Source organism: Mustela putorius, unplaced genomic scaffold (assembly GCF_011764305.1).
Source record: "Mustela putorius furo isolate JIRA1106 unplaced genomic scaffold, ASM1176430v1.1 tig00000430_pilon_pilon_pilon, whole genome shotgun sequence".
Taxonomy (NCBI): domain Eukaryota; kingdom Metazoa; phylum Chordata; class Mammalia; order Carnivora; family Mustelidae; genus Mustela; species Mustela putorius.
The window spans coordinates 9,151,653-9,169,724 of record NW_025421377.1 but is presented as its reverse complement, the minus strand read 5'-3'; the positions used below and the strand labels follow the sequence as shown (position 1 = coordinate 9,169,724).

The following is an 18,072-nucleotide window of genomic DNA, read 5'->3' as shown; positions in this document are numbered from 1 at the left end:
CTGCCTACTTATGATCTCTGTCTGTCAAATAAATAAATAAAATCTTTAAAAAAAACAAGAAAGAAAAAAAGAACATGTAAATGGTAACAGGTTTCCCCAGTATGGAAGTGAAAAGAAATGTGCTGTTTAAATGACCAAAAAGTGGATGGCAATGGCTTCCTTAACGGTCTCACATACAAATACAATGATTTCATACAAATGATTTCACCAAAAAAAGAGAAATCATCGGTCAACTCTGGAGGATACAGACAACTAATTGATTCTTTTTCTTTACCAGTTTTCAAAACAAACATTTATCCTGCCTATATGAACTATGTCACAAGGTAACCAGTTGAAGAAACAAAGTTTCTCTCTACAGAAGTCTTCTAGCTATTAAGAGAAGACATAAAATTAGAATCCCATCAATTTGCAGTCCCTATTTAATTAAGGGCTTCAAATAATGATCACACATAGCTACTAAAATTCTAAGACACAACCAGATACTGGAAATAGACAACATTGTAAGCATTCCTGCAAAAGAATGCAATCTTACCATTTCATCAAAGCTCAAGATCTAATTAGCTATTTATAAGAAAAACAGGAATGTACAGCCCAGAAATGCAATCAGCAAAATCCAGAGTGTGAGAAACCCTCCAGGGCAAATAATCCAGTTTCTTCAACAAATAAACTACAAGGAAATCAAGTCGAAGGGCAAGCTATAGTTTAAAAAAATTAAGAAACAAAACCCTTCAACTGTGAAACACAGATGTATTTGTATCCTGACTGAAATCAACCAACCTATTTAAAAATTATCCAATCAGGAAGTACTATGGTAAGTGCTGCAAAGTGTGTAAACCTGGCGATTCACAGACCTCTGCCCCTGGGGTTAATAATACACTATATGTTCATTTAAAATAAATAAGTAATCCAATCAGGAAATTTTAACATCAGATACTTAATAATAGCAAGGTTACAGATGACCCCTGAAAAATGTGTAAGGGGCGCTGATAAATACAAATGATTCACTGAGATGGTTTCAGATTCTACATCACAGCTAACCTTTAAGCAACTACAACTGGTTTTGGCACAACATCAAAAAACAATATCCACAGTCACCTAAAAAGGTTACTAAAATATTCCTCCCTTTTCCAACCACATATCTATGTGAGGTAGGATTTTTCCTCATATACTTAAATATAAAAAATACTGCAATGGAATGAATGCAGAAGCAGATACAAGAATCCTGTCATCATCTAGTAAACCAGCTCACTAAAGAGATTTGCAGGGGCACCTGGATGGTCAGAGTCTGCCTTTGGCCCATGTCATGACCTCAGGGTCCGGGGATCCAGCCCCAGTCAGGCACCCTGCTCAGTGGGCAGTCTGCCTTTTAAGGGCATAGGATATGATCAGCACTGACTTATGCGCAACTGATGAATTACTGAACTCTACATCCGAAATTAATGATGTACTGTGTATTGGATAACTGAATTTAAATTAAAAAATTTTTTTAGAGATTTGCAAAAAGGTAAACAAATGTCACTCATCACTAAATATGGTAAATGTATTTTCCATTAAAAATGTTATTTATGTTAATGTGTAATGGGTTTGTTTTTTAAGATTTGTTTGAGGGAGAGAGGGAGAACACGCACACAAAATGGGCAGCGCAGAGGGAGAGAGAATCCTCCAGCAGACTCTGAGCACAAAGCCTAATGCAGGGCTCGATCCCAGGACCCTCAGATCATGACCTGAACTAAAAACCAAGAGTCAGATGCTCAACCAACTAAGCCATGCAGGTGCCCCCTTATTTTTTAATAAATTAATATTTAAGTCTTAATTTCAATTAGTTACTATTTTAAGTCTTTAGCATGATTAACATCAATGGATACAATTCTAACAAAAGCTCTGAGGGGTCCTGGAACCAAGAAATTTGAGAACCACTCTTTCATAAATAAATGCTGAAATATATTTATAAAAGAAACTGATGTCTACATTTTGCTTAAAAATAATCAGAAGTTGGGGTGCCTGGGTGGTTCAGCGGGCTGTGCCTTTGGCTCGGGTCATGATCCTGGAGTCCCAGGATTGAGTCCCGCATCAGGCTCCCTGCTCAGCAGGGGGTCTGCTTCTCCCACTGACCGACCTCTCTCATTCTCTTTCATAAATAAAATCTTAAAAAAAAAAAAAAATCAGGAGCTGGTAGGTGTGGGGAGATAAATGTAGTAAGACTGGCCACTGATAATCACTGATGGGGAGGGACAGGCCCACAGGGGCTTTCATTATACCATTATCTCTATTTTTGAATGTGTTTAACATTTTTCACTTAAAAAGGCTAATTAATAATAACAATGATGGTGATGCAGCTCTCTTACCGAGATCTACCCTCCATGGGCTGTCTATTAAGGATCTGAATAGGTCCCCTGGCACGAGAATGAATCTTATCATCCACCATATGCTTCAAACGCTGGTAATATGTGGGACCAATAAAAATCTGTGATGTGATTTTTCGACCAGTGAACCCATTGTACAGGACCTGAAACAGATTTTGAAGTATAGACTTAAAAATATTAAACATACACACGTAGATTATATGATTTCATTTGTATGAAAACAAAGCAGACAGAATATAAAATCAAGAGACTGTTTACCTTGGGGTTGGGGTGGGAGTAGTAAATGGAAGGAGACATGAGGGGGCATCTAGGCCCATAAGTGTTCTGGTAATTTTTGAGATCTGGGCGCCAGTCACACAGGTGTGTTCACTTTGTGTGAAATAAATTCATCAAGCCATATATATATGATTTGTGCACATATTTAAAGCATGCATAGTTCAATATGAGAATTGATTTTTTTTACATGGAAACTACATACATACAGAAACAGAGCTACTAATGTAAGAGCAAACATACCTCATTTCCTCTAAGATGGTAGCCATAATCAGATAACAGATTAGAAATCTTCTGCACATTAACAGCATCATTAAATGGAGTGGCATCACCAATTTCGCCCTTGTTGGCTGATACCTTTTTTAAAAAAAGTAGTCTTTAAAAGGTAAATCCTTCTGTCGCCCCTTATAATCTTAATCAATAAAAATATATTCAGTTTTAAAAAGCCCTTCTAGGGGCGCCTGGGTGGCTCAGTTGGTTAAGCAACTGCCTTCGGCTCAGGTCACGGTCCTGGAGTCCCGGGATCGAATCCCGCATGGGGCTCCCAGCTCCATGGGGAGTCTGCTTCTCCCTCTGACCTTCTCGCCTCTCATGCTCTCTCTCACTGTCTCTCTCTCAAATAAATAAATACAAATCTTTAAAAAAAAAAAAAACCCTTCTATATAGGGAAGATTTTGAACTTCAAAATCTGTTACAGAAAGATGTAATATTAAATTTCATTTTATTAGTATCTTAAATATTTCTAACAAACTAATCTGAAAAAATTAAAACTCAATTATAAACCTTCAAAAAGGAAGCTATCCATGAGAACAGATACAAAAAGAGTGAAACTCCCTACTATTTCCCATGGCTCAGAGAAAATAACATTTTAATGCCATAAAACCAAGTCACCCATGTGTTAAGCTATAACCATTCTCTATGTTCATTCTCTATGAACAAGATACTTAAAAACAGCAAACCCCCACTGAACGATACATGAATATAGCTAATAATATAGCTATACAAATATTAAGTTCACAATGAACTAACCACCAATGAATTAACTCCTCATCTACAGAAAAGAACCAGGCAAAGGGTAACCATATATGTATGCAGAGACTGGATGTAGTAAATTTTACAAAATTTCTGACTTAGCCAAAACTTCACAGGTTTTTGCTGCGGGGGGAAAAAAACCCACAATTAAAACCAACTTAAAAGCAGGAAAATAAGTACTAGCTTTTTTCCAACAAAGAACTCAAATATGAGAAGTCACCATCATCATTTTGGAAGAAACACCTGTTTGGAACATTTCATTTTTATTTTATACACACACACACACACACACACACACACACACGTGTATATATATATATGTATATATATATATTTATTTTGGGGGGAACATATATATATAAATTTTTTTTTAAGATTTTATTTATTTATTCAACAGGCAGAGATCACAAGTAGGCAGAGAGGCAGGGAGAGAGAGGTGGAAGCAGGCTCGGTGCTGAGCAGGGAGCCCGATGTGGGGCTCAATCCCAGGACCCCAAGATCATGACCTGAGCCGAAGGCAGTGGCTTTAACCCACTGAGCCACCCAGGCGCCCAGGGGAACATATATTTTTAAAGGAAATCTCTTACCTTCCCTTGAAGACATTCAATCAAGTGACCAATAGTCATTCGAGAGGGAATGGCATGGGGATTTATGATGATATCAGGGGTGATTCCCTCACAGGTGAAAGGCATATCCTAGAAGGAAATTTTTATTTATTTATTAAAGATTTTATTTATTTGACAGATCACAAGTAGACAGACAGGCAGAGAGAGAGGGAAGCAGGCTCCCCACTGAGCAGAGAGAGCCCGATGTGGGGCTTGACCCCAGGACCCTGTGATCATGACCTGAGCCAAAGGCAGAGGCTTAACCCACTGAGCCACCCAGGCGCCCCAAAGGAAATTTTTAAAAGGAGACAACTCTCAACTACAAAACTGGAACTGATTCCCCCCACCCTGAAGTTTTCTATGTCCTCAGTTCTGTTCAACATGTTCCATTCATATTCTTACTCAACACTAAAAAGTCAAGCCTCTATCACCTTTGCAGTTTTAAGTTAAAGCAGATTTTGATTCATTAAAATGTTAAGCAGAATTTTGGGTTCGGGTCAGGGAATTACAAGATACCTACCTCTTGTCTGTACTGAATACCGCAAGTACCCTTTTGACCATGTCGACTAGCAAATTTGTCTCCAATCTGTGGAATTCTAACAGAGCGGACCTGAATTCATATAAAAATAGGTTAACTTAAGCCAAACTGGTTAATTTTTATAAACAGCAATATGAAAAAGCTATACTCACCCTTATCTTACAAAATTTATATCCTTCCTGGTTGAGAGTTACCATAACTTGATCCACAATGCCTGTCTCACTGGTTCTCAGGAACGTGCTACAGTCTCTCTTGGTGTAGCGTCTATTAGTGCCTTCCAATTCATCTTCATTTTCAGGCAAGGTGACCGTTTTGCCTATAATAACATCATCTCCTGATACACGGACTCCAGGAGCTATCAAACCATCATCATCCAGCTTGTCATAAATGGCATGCCTCATACCTAGGAGGAAACAGACATGGAATTTTCCGAAATGGTACTACTATATAAAGTATTTAAAATGTCACACAATCCAGGCCATCTGGATGGTTCAGTCAGTTAAGCACTGGCCTTCGGCCGGGGTCAAATCGAGTCCTACATCAGGCTCCCTGCTCAGTGGGGAGTCTGCCTCTCCTGTGCCCTCCACCTCCCACACCCACTTGTGCGTACACATACTCTCAAATAAAAGTCACATAATCCCTCCAAAAGATTAAAACCAAATACATATCAGTTCCAAGTCAGAGAGAAATTCATAGGAATCTTTAACACCATGAACCATGTGTAGTACTAATACAATGCTCTCAATTCTAAATACTACAAACTATTCTGAATTCTTAAAAAAAAAAAAAAAAAAAACACTGGACTGAGCACTGGAAAATTAGATTATTTATATGCTGGCTGATTTTGGATACAGGTGTTGCCATCTTCTGATCTCTTACGTGAGAAAGAATATGCCCTCGGAGGGCCTGGGTGGCACTAGTTAAGCATCTGACTCTTGGTTTCACCTCAGTTGTGATCTCAGGGTCATGAGATGAAGCCCTGAGTCCTGCTCTGTGGAGTCTGCTTGGGTTTCTTTCTCCCTCTTCTATCCCTCCCTCCTGCGCTCACTCCCTCTCAGTGAAATAAATAAATAAATCTTTTTTTTTCCCCCTAAAGATTTTATTCATTTTTTTGACAGACAGAGACCACAAGTAGGCAGAGAGGCAGGCAGAGAGAGAGAGAGAGGAGGAAGCAGGCTCCCCGCTGAGCAGGGAGCCCGATACAGGGCTGGATCCCAGGACCCGAGATCATGACCCGAGCCGAAGGCAGAGGCCTTAACCCACTGAGCCACCCAGGCGCCCCTAAATAAATAAATCTTAAAAAGAAAAACAATATGCCCTCTTCACATATTCTTACAGAAATTTTGAATTTCATTGTATGTAAACTTAACTGCACTGGACATCAATTCACTACTACACAGAACCACTCACAGAAAATGAAATAATAGAAAGATGACTTAAAAACAAAACACATTTGACTTCACACAATACCATCAGAAGTCCAAACTGTAGCAGACAGTTTCCCTGGCATGCCCCATCCATCCCACTGCATACAGTTTTTAAGTGTCTGTGAAAATCGTAACTAGATAGTTAAGTTTGAGTTTTCTAGAAGAAACAAAAGTGCCAGGTATGACCTTGGTTTACCTGCTAAGTGTATATGAATATTGTGGCTAGACAAATATGGTCACACGACAATGTGGAGAGGGAGGGAGTTCCCATGCAAACACATAAACTGAGGCAGAGTTCAGAGTACACATAAAAAGGGCTGCAGTGTAACCCATGAAATCACATGACTTCTGTGATCGCCTCTTCAATGCAGGATCTACCAGGGTGGACCTTAACAAGCCAACTCCTATCTGCGAAGACATTATCTTACTTATGAACTCTGCATAACATGAAGCACACTCCCATGTGACGGGGCAGGGAGAGGTGTTAAATTAGGAAAACCATGCTATGTTGACTTTAAATTCCATAATTTAAATGTATCACTTACCCTGGCATGTTTCACGAGTTGGCTTCTCAAAAACTTCTTCTTGATCAAATCCTTTTTTAGATTCCTGTTCTTTGTATGATCGATAGAAGACAGACCTAAAAACACATGGTTGTAAAGGTAACTTATATTTTACTTTTATGAAAGAGCTTAGAACATACTGACAACTTTCATTTTATTGATATTTGGGAGACAATTTAAACCATGAATCTAGGACAAGAGTTTACTGTATTAAGAGTCAAAGTTAAGTCTTAAATGCTGTTACATGGGCCACACATACAAGCATTTGACCTGTAATCTTAACACTGCTAGATTATATGAGAACAGCAAAGACCTGAGGTCACTAACTGCAACCTCCTACTAAAATAAGAACCCCTTCCATAATACTGCTCAGAGATGGTCACTCAGGATCTGCTCCAATATTTCTCGTGAGAAGTTTATGGTAGTAAGCTATCATGCCTACCTTCTGGTCCTAGTGCTATCCTAACACTATACAAAAAAAACCCATCGGGGCGCCTGGGTGGCTCAGTGGGTTAAAGCCTCTGCCTTTGGCTCAGGTCATGATCTCAGGGTCCTGGGATCGAGTCCCGTGTCAGGCTCCCTGCTCGGCGGGGGACCTGCTTCCTCCTCTCTCTCTCTCTCTGCCTGCCTGCTCGTGATCTGTCTCTGTCAAATAAATACATTAAAAAAAAAAAATCTTCTAAATTTTCTCTTTTTTTTTTAATTTCCAGGTTTTAACCAATCTTCACATGCTATGTATTTGAGATTGTCAATAAAACTGAGCATAATAAAAAAAGTTTGGGGAAAAAAACCCACTGTAATTTTTTTTAAACCCACTGTAATTTTAATAGTTATTTATGGGTCCTAAGATTAATAGGTTTATTTTTAGACATTTCCATATTATCTAAATGCAAACATGTATTTGCTTAGCAAAAAAGAGTGGGGGTGAGGACCTCAAAATAGTAGCATCTGAAAATCCTTGTGAAGACACAAGACCTGTGTCTTCAGTCATTCATGACCATTAACCAGGCCTCCTGTTTTCTGGAGTAAGGCATTGATTTCACCACACTAAACTCCATACGGATACCTACAGAACAGTATGTGCCTGTCAGATTTCCAGAAAGTGTCATGAATGGAGGCAAAAGAATAAATATCTTGGGCGCCTGGGTGGCTCAGTGGGTTAAGCCGCTGCCTTCGGCTCAGGTCATGATCTCGCGTCCTGGGATCGAGTCCCACATCAGGCTCTCTGCTCAGCAGGGAGCCTGCTTCCTCCTCTCTCTCTCTCTGCCTGCCTCTCTGCCTACTTATGATCTCTGTCAAATAAATAAATAAAATCTTAAAAAAAAAAAAGAATAAATATCTTAACAGAAAAATTTCTCTGTTGTCAGATCAAACCTTCCTCCAGCCTGACCTTCAAAACCACCAAAAAAGTTTGGATACATACATATCAAATCTATTTTTAAAGAACTTTTTTTTCTTTTTCTTTTTTTTAAAGAAAAAAAAAGGTTTTATTATTACTGTTTGCACTGTATCTGTGTTTCAACAACTACTGTAAACAGCTGACCTGAAAAAGCCTCTGTCTACAGCTGAACGATTCATGATAACAGAGTCTTCTTGGTTATATCCCGTGTACGATGCAATGGCCACAATGGAGTTGATACCTGTAGTGCACATAAGAGCATATATTAAAGCCTCATCTGGGAAAAAATAAAATTGTTCCTTTCTTTTGTTTATTTATTTTTGAAAAGTTAAAGATTCCTTAAGTTTGTTATACCTGGTACCATTTCCACCATTTACGGAGCAATGTACCTGATATAATGAAAAGAAAAAGAAAAAGTCAAAGCTACAAGACATAAGACCCCAGGAATGTACATCTAGGGGCACCTCGGTGGCTTAATCAGTAGAGCAAGCGACTTGATTTCAGGGTCATGAGTCCGAGCCCCATGTTGGGTGTAGAGATTACGTAAAATATTTAAAAAAAAAAAAAAAAAAAAAAGAAGAGGAACGTACATCTAATTGACACTACCTTACTTTAAGCAATAGCTGCACGTTTTGCAAACTGTGGCTGTGACGGTCCTGAACAAGACACGTTTCCTATCTAAGCTGCAGTAATTTTTCTGACCATGGATTATCATTCCTTCTGCGACAGATTTTTACATTCCTTTAATGCATTCAGGATGACTCGCAAAGTAACCTGCAGTTTTTCTGACAACTCGCTCTCTCCCTGCTAAGCACTGTAGCCCTGTTCTTCTGAGTTATTTCAGAACCTTGTGCTACCATATGCACCACTTCCACCACCAGATCTATAACCACTACCGAGGGGCTACCAGAGCTTCTTCCACCAAAATTGCCCTCCTTCATGGGTCCACAATTTGACTGCTGCTGTCCACTGTAAATTCCAAAATCATCATAGTTCCTACCATCACCATGGTTAACTCTTCCAAATTCCCCCCTTCAGGAGCACCTGGCTGACTCAGTCAGTTAAGCATCTGCCTTTGGCTCAGGTCATGATCTCAGGGTTCTGCGATCAAGTTCTGCATCCGGTTCCCTGCTCAGCAGAGAGTCTGCTTCTCCCTCTCCCCCTGCTTCACACTCTTTCTCTCTGATAAATAAAATCTTAAAAAAAAAATTCCCCCTTCAACGTAACCACCATTTCCTCCACCACCACCACATCCACGTCCCTGGTGTCCATATCCTGGGCCCACCACAACCTCCTCTACTGCTATAACCAAGACGACCACCGTCATCACCACCACCCTCTATAACCATCTCTGCTGCCACACCACAGCCTCCTCTCCCACTGAAGTTCCTCCATCACCTACGAAGTAGCCACACCCACCTCTACGACCTCTTTGTGATCCAGCACACTACATTTCTTGCTTACAAAATGCCTTTTCCACTTCACAATCCTGCATGTTAATAGTGTGGCATTTCTAAATAGCAATTATGTCAACTGTATCATGATCATCAAAAGTTACAAAAGTCCTCTCCTTTTCCACCTCTTCCTGTCTTCCATAACTTCCATGGTTTCAATCTTGCCACTCCTTTTTTTGTTGTTGTTTAAATATATAAGTAATATCTCCACCCAACAGGGTACTCAAACTCACAACCCTGGGATCAAGAGTTCCATGTTCCTCCAACTAAGCCAAACAGGTGCCCCAAGAGTTTTGTTATTAACTTGAACTCATTTCTAACACCTTAAAAATAAATTTACAAAGCTTAGAATTCAAACTTTTCTTGAAAAATCAGATCTGGCATCATTGGGCTCACTTACACACATCACAACCATAGCTGAAGCTGAATAGAGCTAACCCCAGTGGAAAGGCAAACCTCTCTCTAATCTGCCTAATGCTACAGGAGTCTAAGGCTGCAAGCCCTAATTAAAATATAACACTAAGTACTTTGTGCTAAATATAACCTTGACTGCTCTCTACAAAAGAAGAATCATACTAACAAGAGGGCATTTGTTCTTCTGAGGACCTTGATGGGTTTGTGTATTTAAAGTTGGAGCTAAAGTGCTCTGCTTGGAGTGTGAAATTCTACAAGGAAAGGGCAGTATTGGGGAAGTGGACACAAGTGGATAAAACCCTCGTAGCAGGGAAGGCCTTCAGAGAATCAGAAAAGTCTAATAAATAGTCACTCTTCGGGTGTGCAATGAAAACTCCTCCTGAAATCTAAATGATTTCCTCCATGAAATCTTAGTAGCACCCACACTGGTCACCATCATTTCGTGTGGATTCTTTGAGAGAACTAGAAGAATTTTAAGTTTTACAAATGATCAAGCAGCATAATACAAGGAAAATACATAAAGATGCAGGTTCCTGAAGGCAGGGGAGGCTCTGAAAGGTGGACATTTGCAAAAATCTTGGGGTCCTGCATGATGTGATATGCTCCCACTAAGGAAGCCAGGAGTAGGGCATATATCACATCTGTGATATGGGGAACAGGCAAGACTTTCCCAGCATGTCCTCACATTGTGGTGGAGCACCACCTATGCCCTGCACCTCTATCCAGGTGATGCAGCCTATAGGTGCTCAACTGTCTTGGCCTTGTGAGGCTTTCCTGTCTCTTGTGTGACAATTCCTGGATCACCCACATCTGTGTGCTCCACCAACTACAGCCCAGGAGGCAGTCCCTTCCTTCCCAGAACCTTTACCCAAGGTATCTGGGAAAGTCTGAGATCAGCCAAATTTATCTAAAAACAGGAACTTCTTAATTATGCTTCTTATAGTTTTTTCTTAAAAGCCCCAAATCAAGATGCAATGTAATGAAGAGGAAAAGGAAGAAGAAAGAGAGAGAGGAGAAAAGGTCAACATTTGGTCAAAAAGGAAAAACATAGGCCAGAGCCTTGAATTCTAGACTTCTATTTCTTAAGTTGTATAACTTTGGGCAATAACTTTTCGGCTCCTGTCTCCACAGCTGTAAATCAGAGATGATACCACCACCAATATTTATAATCAGTTAACATTTATTCCTCCCATACTAATTTCCAGGCACTAAGCCATGAGTTTTAAATAGATTTAGTCATTTAGTCATCACAAAAACTTTATGAGATAGGTACTATTATTATTCTCAATTTGCAGGTGAAAAAAATATCAAAATGCTTTTATGATGCTTAAAAGTAACATGTGTAAAGCACCTTGGATGGTGTTTCACGCAAACTCAATGCCCAATAAATACAAGTAACTTCAATAAAAGTATCTGTGAGCTGTGGAGCGCCTGGGTAGCTCAGTTGGTTGAGCAGCCAACTCCTGATTTCAGCTCAGGTCATGATCTCAGAGTCCTGGGATGGACCCTCAAATCTGGCTCCAAACTCAGCAGGGAGTCTGCTTCAGGATTTTCTCTCCTTGTCCCCCCAACTCACTCTCTAAAATAAATGAATAAATCTTTAAAAGAAAGAAAAGAAAAAAGAAAGTATCTGTCAGCTAAAGGACTATAAAAATCTGAAATCTAGGACTACAGCCCACCTGTCAGCCAGGGTCACCCCTTCCTGCCACTTTGCTCTCACGCACGTCAAACTGCAGCTCAGCACTGAGGACGCGCTAAGTCCCTAGACACACTTTTTTTTTTTAAGATTTTATTTATTTATTTGACAGAGAGAAATCACAAGTAGATGGAGAGGCAGGCAGAGAGAGAGAGAGGGAAGCAGGCTCTCTGCTGAGCAGAGAGCCCGATGTGGGACTCGATCCCAGGACTCTGAGATCATGACCTGAGCCGAAGGCAGCGGCTTAACCCACTGAGCCACCCAGGCGCCCAGTCCCTAGACACACTTTAACATGAAATTCTGTCACAAGGATTTTTGCTTCCAGAAGATGTCAACCACGGTAATAGTACACTACAGAAACAGGAATGATACTCATCAAAAAAGTCATTCCTTAACATAACATGATTGGCTCCAACCTCTCAGTCAGGGCTCAGAATCTGGCCAATGAAGATGGCACATAAGACCAGGCCAGGGGCAATAATTCAGCCAGGAGGTCGGGAGATTGGTTACATCAACAGAGTGAACCAAGAAGTACAAAAAAATGAGGTCAATGGGAGCCAGATTTCTCCTTATCAGAAAATGGGAGTTCTAAAATAAACACTCCACTGTGGCGCAATGGATAGCGCATTGGACTTCTAAACTAAACACTCCAGTGTTGGACTACAATGAGCGATATTAGTGTGAACTCACATTTCCTCTGACATACAGTCACAAAAATAGGCAAAATGGCAGGGGGGCAGTATGTGCATACATATTTTCCTCAGTTATCCGCTGAGAGAACCTAGAAATGATGATATCCTAATAGAAAAAAGCACACTTAGCACCCATACTATCCTTCGCTGAAAGGAGCAATGGCTGATTCCATGCTTAAGGAAAAGCACAAAATACAAGTACGTAAAGAAAGATGATGGACCTATCAGGAGTCATCTTGAAGGTGTTCCCACTGGAAAATCTGGGGCAATTTTAGCATCAAAATGGAATGAATGATGGAATTAGAAAATCGCCATTTGGCAAAAATCATCCTGCTAAACTAATGGCTGAAAGTTTGTAAAGGAACAGAATATTTACATCGTCTCAAAGTATCTCTTCACAGAAGATTTACTATGACTTAGTACAAAATACTAATAATTAACAAAAAATGGAGAAATCTATTTAGACACCATCTTAATCATATGATAAACGTTAAAAGTCACTACTAATGGCACATATAGACAGCATGTGCCTCCTGATAGGATGCAAAGAGAATACAGCATTATTTCTACACTAGTCCTGCCAAAAATGCATACCCTGAATATAATCATGGGGAAACAGAAACAATGTCCAAAGTATAACTTGCCTGAATGCTTCAAAATGAGAGACAAGGAAAAACAAAAGAACTGCTCCACCCTGAGGAGACTAAGAGACATACAACTAAATGCACTGCACAATCCTGGATTAGATCCTAGACCCATGAAGGACATTATTAGGACAACTGGCAAAATGTGAACTAGGGACTGTTCACTAGATGGAGTTCAAAGCTAAGCTCCTGATTTTGACTGTGATATTGTGGAGAATGGCCTTGTTTTTAGGAAAGATTCACTGAAGAATTAAAAAGTGATGTGGCTTCATGTCTACAACTTACTCTCTAATGGTTCAGGAAGAGGAAGGCGATGAATAAGGCAAATGTGGTAAAACGTGAACTGGGAAATCTGGAAAAGAGTATACAGAAGTTCTTTGTACTAGTCTCACAACTCTTCTATCAGTTTGAAATTACCTCAAAATACAGTTTTTAGGATAGATACTGTGATTAAGGCATGAAGCCGTAACAGAACCAAAAAGCATGTGTAGTCCCTACCAGCCATGACTTCACCACTTCATACCAGTATCAAAAGATTTTACCTCAAATCTAATCCTTTACCTTATTTCTTTTTTCCTGTAGCCATAAAGAAATCACTATCTAAATGTTGAAGAAAACCCAGCAGTGCAAGCATCCCCCAAAGATAGGAGCATATTGTAGGCAATCTAACAGACTGTTTTCCTAGACAAGAGTAACCTCTTGTGGAGGACTCTGAAAATAAATCATTCTAACTTATGAGAATATGCTATCAAAATGTTAGATCCCTTAGTATAGTTAATAATTTAAGGCCACTATTTACTAAGCAAGTTCTAAATAGATCACATTACCCTCAGTTAAAGCCAAAATCCTATTAATAATAAGGTAAGAAAACAGTTATACCAAAGAACTATGCTGCTTCCTTTAACATTCAACGCTTCTCTACCCTTTAGACTTTTTTACCTGTTGTCCAGTCTCCTTAAGAATCTCCTCCTGAAAATTCCTGATTCTCCTCATCAGCTACATCTCTAATCTCTCCTCATTTCTTTTCCTGGTAGCTACAGTTCTGTCTCTGGCGAATTTCCCTCAGCCATTCTCATGGTATCCTATACTTACCACTAATAAACTTCACGGCTCTAGATTTGACCTGCTTCCAAACCATATTTATAACTATTAGAAAATCTTTTCTGGGGGCACCTGGGTGGCTCAGTAGTTTAAGCATCTTCCTTTGGCTCAGGTCATGATCCCAGGATCCTGGGATCAAGTCCTGCATTAGGTTCCCTGCTCAGTGGGGAGTCTGCTTCTCTCTCTCTCCCTCTGCTCCTCTCCCAGCTCATTCTCTCTCTGACGATAAAATCTCTAAAAAACAACAACAAAAAAACCCCTAAAAATTAAACATACTTAAAAAAAAAAAAAAAAAGAAAAAGAAAATCTTTTTCTGGGGCACGGGGGTGAGTCAGTCGGTTGTGTCTGCTTTCCGCTCAGGTCATGATTTTGGGGTCCTGGGATCCAGCACCCCCCACCCCACCCCTCAGGGAATCTGCTTCTTCCTCTCCCTTGGCTTCTGCCCCTCCCTCCTGCTCCTGTGTGCATGCTCTCACTCTCTCTCAAATAAATAATCTTAAAAAAAAAAATCTTAGCTATGGCAACAATTCAAAATCAACACACTGAAAACTGAATTTTTGGGGCACCTGGGTGGCTCAGTTGCTTAAGCAACTGCCTTCAGCTTAGTCATGATCCCAAAGTCCCAGGATCAAGTCCCAGGATGGAGTCCCTCATGAGGCTCCCAGCTCCACAGGAAGTCTGCTTCTCCCTCTCCCCTCTCATGCTCTCTCACTCTTTCTCTCAAATAAATAAAATCTTTTAAAAAAAAAAAAAGCATTTTTTTTATATCTTACATCTAAAACATCTTCCTTGTAATGTGCTCCCAATCTTATGAAGAGTACCCCCTATCTTCTTGATCACCCAAGCCACAAATACTAACAATATTTCCAATCCCTATCTTCCCTCCCTTCATCACTCCACATCCAATTAATCGAGGGTATTCCAACAGGCATTTATCCCCTACTCTTCTTTCTTAAGGACCTTACCAATTCCTAACTTAGAACATTGCAAAAACCTCTAAATTATCTCCTTCCAATACCATACCTGACTACAATCTGTATCAACTGGCAGAATGATAGTCCTAAAATAAATCTCTTAATTGCACTACTTCCTTGCTACAAAAGGCTGGATGCGTCTTCATTCTCAAAATTCAACCTGGTCTCTCTGCACTATGAGAGACTCCTGCACTTACACTCCAGTCACACTAAAGTGCCAGGACTACTACTATTCCCATATCTCATACACGCAAGCATCTAAGCCCTTCCTCATCCCATCTCTCAAATTCAAATACCCTTTCATCAACTTTATACTGGTCTAAAATGCCACCTCCCCTGTGAAACTGGCTCTAGATTTCCATTAGGAGTCAATCACTTCCTGTACCTCATCATAACACTTTCCGCGTATCTACCTCTTTATTATTTGTGTTGTTTCCCACATGATAAATTCTGAGAGAAGAAATGCTGTGTCATATGTATTTTATTAACCCTCCCAAGCACCCAGAAAAGTGCCAAGCATGAGATGATCTTAAAAAACTAAAGACCGAAACTGAACATACCTGCTGGCAGCTCCCGAAATCTTAGATATTCCATAGACCGTGTAGTCACAAGTGGTTTTTGAGGATAATACAGAACATGGGCCAGTGTATCCATACGAACATGGAAGTTGGTGATATAAACTCCCATAGCCTGCTTACCCATAGCAGACTGATATGTGTTTCTAGGGGACTAAATGTAGAAACGAAAAGCAGAATCAATGAAAATTTAACTACTTCTAAAGGAACAATCTTCACAGGGTACTATATGTATCAGGAATATGGTTGGAAAAGGTTATGCTTTTTTCTGAAAGGTAAATGAACATTTGGAAAAATCAACTATGGCTCCTAACAGTGAAATAGTAAGTATATTATACGCATATTTTGTAGGAATTCACAGTCCTTTTCATCACCACCCTTTTAAGAAAAACTACAGATTAATCTAATTTTTTCTACTTCTCCCAATTCCTCACGAACCAGAAGTTAAAAACTGCTACCAACCTGGTTATGATCAGGAAAGGGAATAATAGATGCACAGACACCAAGTATCATTGACGGGTGGATCTCGCAGTGTGTATATGTGGAACAATAAGCTACTTCTTTCTCCTGTAAATCATCTGGAGTCATGGCAAGCATCACTGTTTCTTCTTCCAGTGTATCAATATATTCTACTACCCCACTGGCCACAAGATCCTGCCAACTAAAATAAAATTCACCTTATTTCCTTCCTTACTTAAGTATTTTAACTAAACTTACTACTTAACAAAGAGTATTCCTGTATCTACATGTACAAATACAGAAAAGAATTCCAAAATAAGTATATTATTAATAGTGGGGGGGGGGGGAGCAAGTTACTAAACAATACACATGAAGTGTGGTCCTATAAATACTACTAGTTTGTCTTGTTTTGTCCTTTCTTTGAACTATGTGGGGGCACCTGGCCGGCTCTGTCACAGGAGCATGCAACTCTTGATACTGGGATTATGAGTCCAAGCTCCACACTGGTATAGAAATTATAAAATCTTTTTAAATAAATAAAGGAAATTATTTGTGGATATATAGATATGAGTTACTTTTTAAGAGGAAAATATGAATTGGGGGCTTTTATGTGTTTTTTAATTATATATGTTGTTTGAAATTTTTTTATAAAAAATATACATTTAAGCATTAAAAAGAAGCTTTAAAACAGGTTCATCCTTTTATTAAAATTTTTATTTACTATTATCCGTATTACATATTACATATACATAACTTATATGTTACTTATTATTATTACATTTTCACAGGTCACAAAGACTTTTATTCTTAAAACCCTATAAGTCCATTACGTGATGACAAAATTAAGAAACACAAATGTGACTGCTAAGAGTGTCTTTTTGGGGGCAATGAAAATGTTCAGGAATTTGGTAGTAGTGATTGATGCACAATCTTATGAATATACTAAAAACCAATGAACTGTAATACTTCCAAATGTTAAATTTATGGTGTGTGAATTGTACTCAATTTTTTCTCACTGCATGTTCTTACCTGTAGTTGTTATATTCTCTCTCTTTCAATTGATCAATATGTCTCTTCTTCAAAAGTAGCTTTTGTTTTTCTACAATCAGAAGTGGCCTGCAAATACGGCCTGCATCTGTATAGATCCGAATCTCCCTCTCTCGAATATCTCTAATCATAGAAACCTGTAAGTAAAAAGACAAAAGAATCTCATGAATGTTTATTTTTTCTGTATCACTAAGACTTTGCTAAAAATAAAATTCCTAGTAAATTTCTTGAGGAAACAACTATCAAATAAAATGGACAAATTTTAGTTTATCATTGTTGAATATACTAAAAACCTAGGTCTAATTTAAAATTTTGTAAGGAGGGGAGCCTGAGGGGCGCCTGGGTGGCTCAGTGGGTTAAAGCCTCTGCTTTCGGCCCAAGTCATGATCCCAGGGTCCTGGGATCGAGCCCCACATCAGGCTCTCTGCTCAGCAGGGAGCCTGCTTCCCCCTCTCTCTCTCTGCCTGCCTCTCTGCCTACTTACGATCTCTCTCTCTGTCAAATAAATAAATAAACTCTTAAAAAAAAAAAAAAAAAGAGGGGAGCCTGGGTAGCTCGGTTATTAAGTGTATGCCTTCAGATTGGTCATGATCCTGGGATCGAGCCCCACATAGGGCTCCCTGCTCAGCAGGAAGCCTGTTTTTCCCTATTCCACTCCCCTGCTTATGTTCCCTCTCTCACTGTGTCTCTCTCTGTCAAATACATAAATAAAATCTTTAAAAACAATAATAATAAAATAAAAAGTAAAATTTTATAAAGAACAAATATTTAAACTTGGTAATTATAAAGCTGAATAATATCTGGCAATAATGTCAT

General features: G+C 39.3%; 1 protein-coding gene across 1 annotated transcript in view; it reads right to left on the bottom strand.

Moving 5' to 3' along the window:
- POLR2B (RNA polymerase II subunit B) overlaps positions 1-18,072 on the bottom strand; it is a 46,721-nt gene that overhangs the window by 1,167 nt on the left and 27,482 nt on the right. Inside the window, exons 16-25 of the mRNA XM_013047306.2 lie at positions 17,239-17,393; positions 16,213-16,411; positions 15,736-15,904; positions 8,345-8,441; positions 6,784-6,878; positions 4,964-5,214; positions 4,794-4,883; positions 4,256-4,363; positions 2,880-2,993; positions 2,346-2,506 (exon numbers count right to left, since the gene is read on the bottom strand). Of these exons, the coding sequence (XP_012902760.1) occupies positions 2,346-2,506; positions 2,880-2,993; positions 4,256-4,363; positions 4,794-4,883; positions 4,964-5,214; positions 6,784-6,878; positions 8,345-8,441; positions 15,736-15,904; positions 16,213-16,411; positions 17,239-17,393 (1,439 nt within the window). The remainder of the gene's footprint in view (positions 1-2,345; positions 2,507-2,879; positions 2,994-4,255; positions 4,364-4,793; positions 4,884-4,963; positions 5,215-6,783; positions 6,879-8,344; positions 8,442-15,735; positions 15,905-16,212; positions 16,412-17,238; positions 17,394-18,072) is intronic.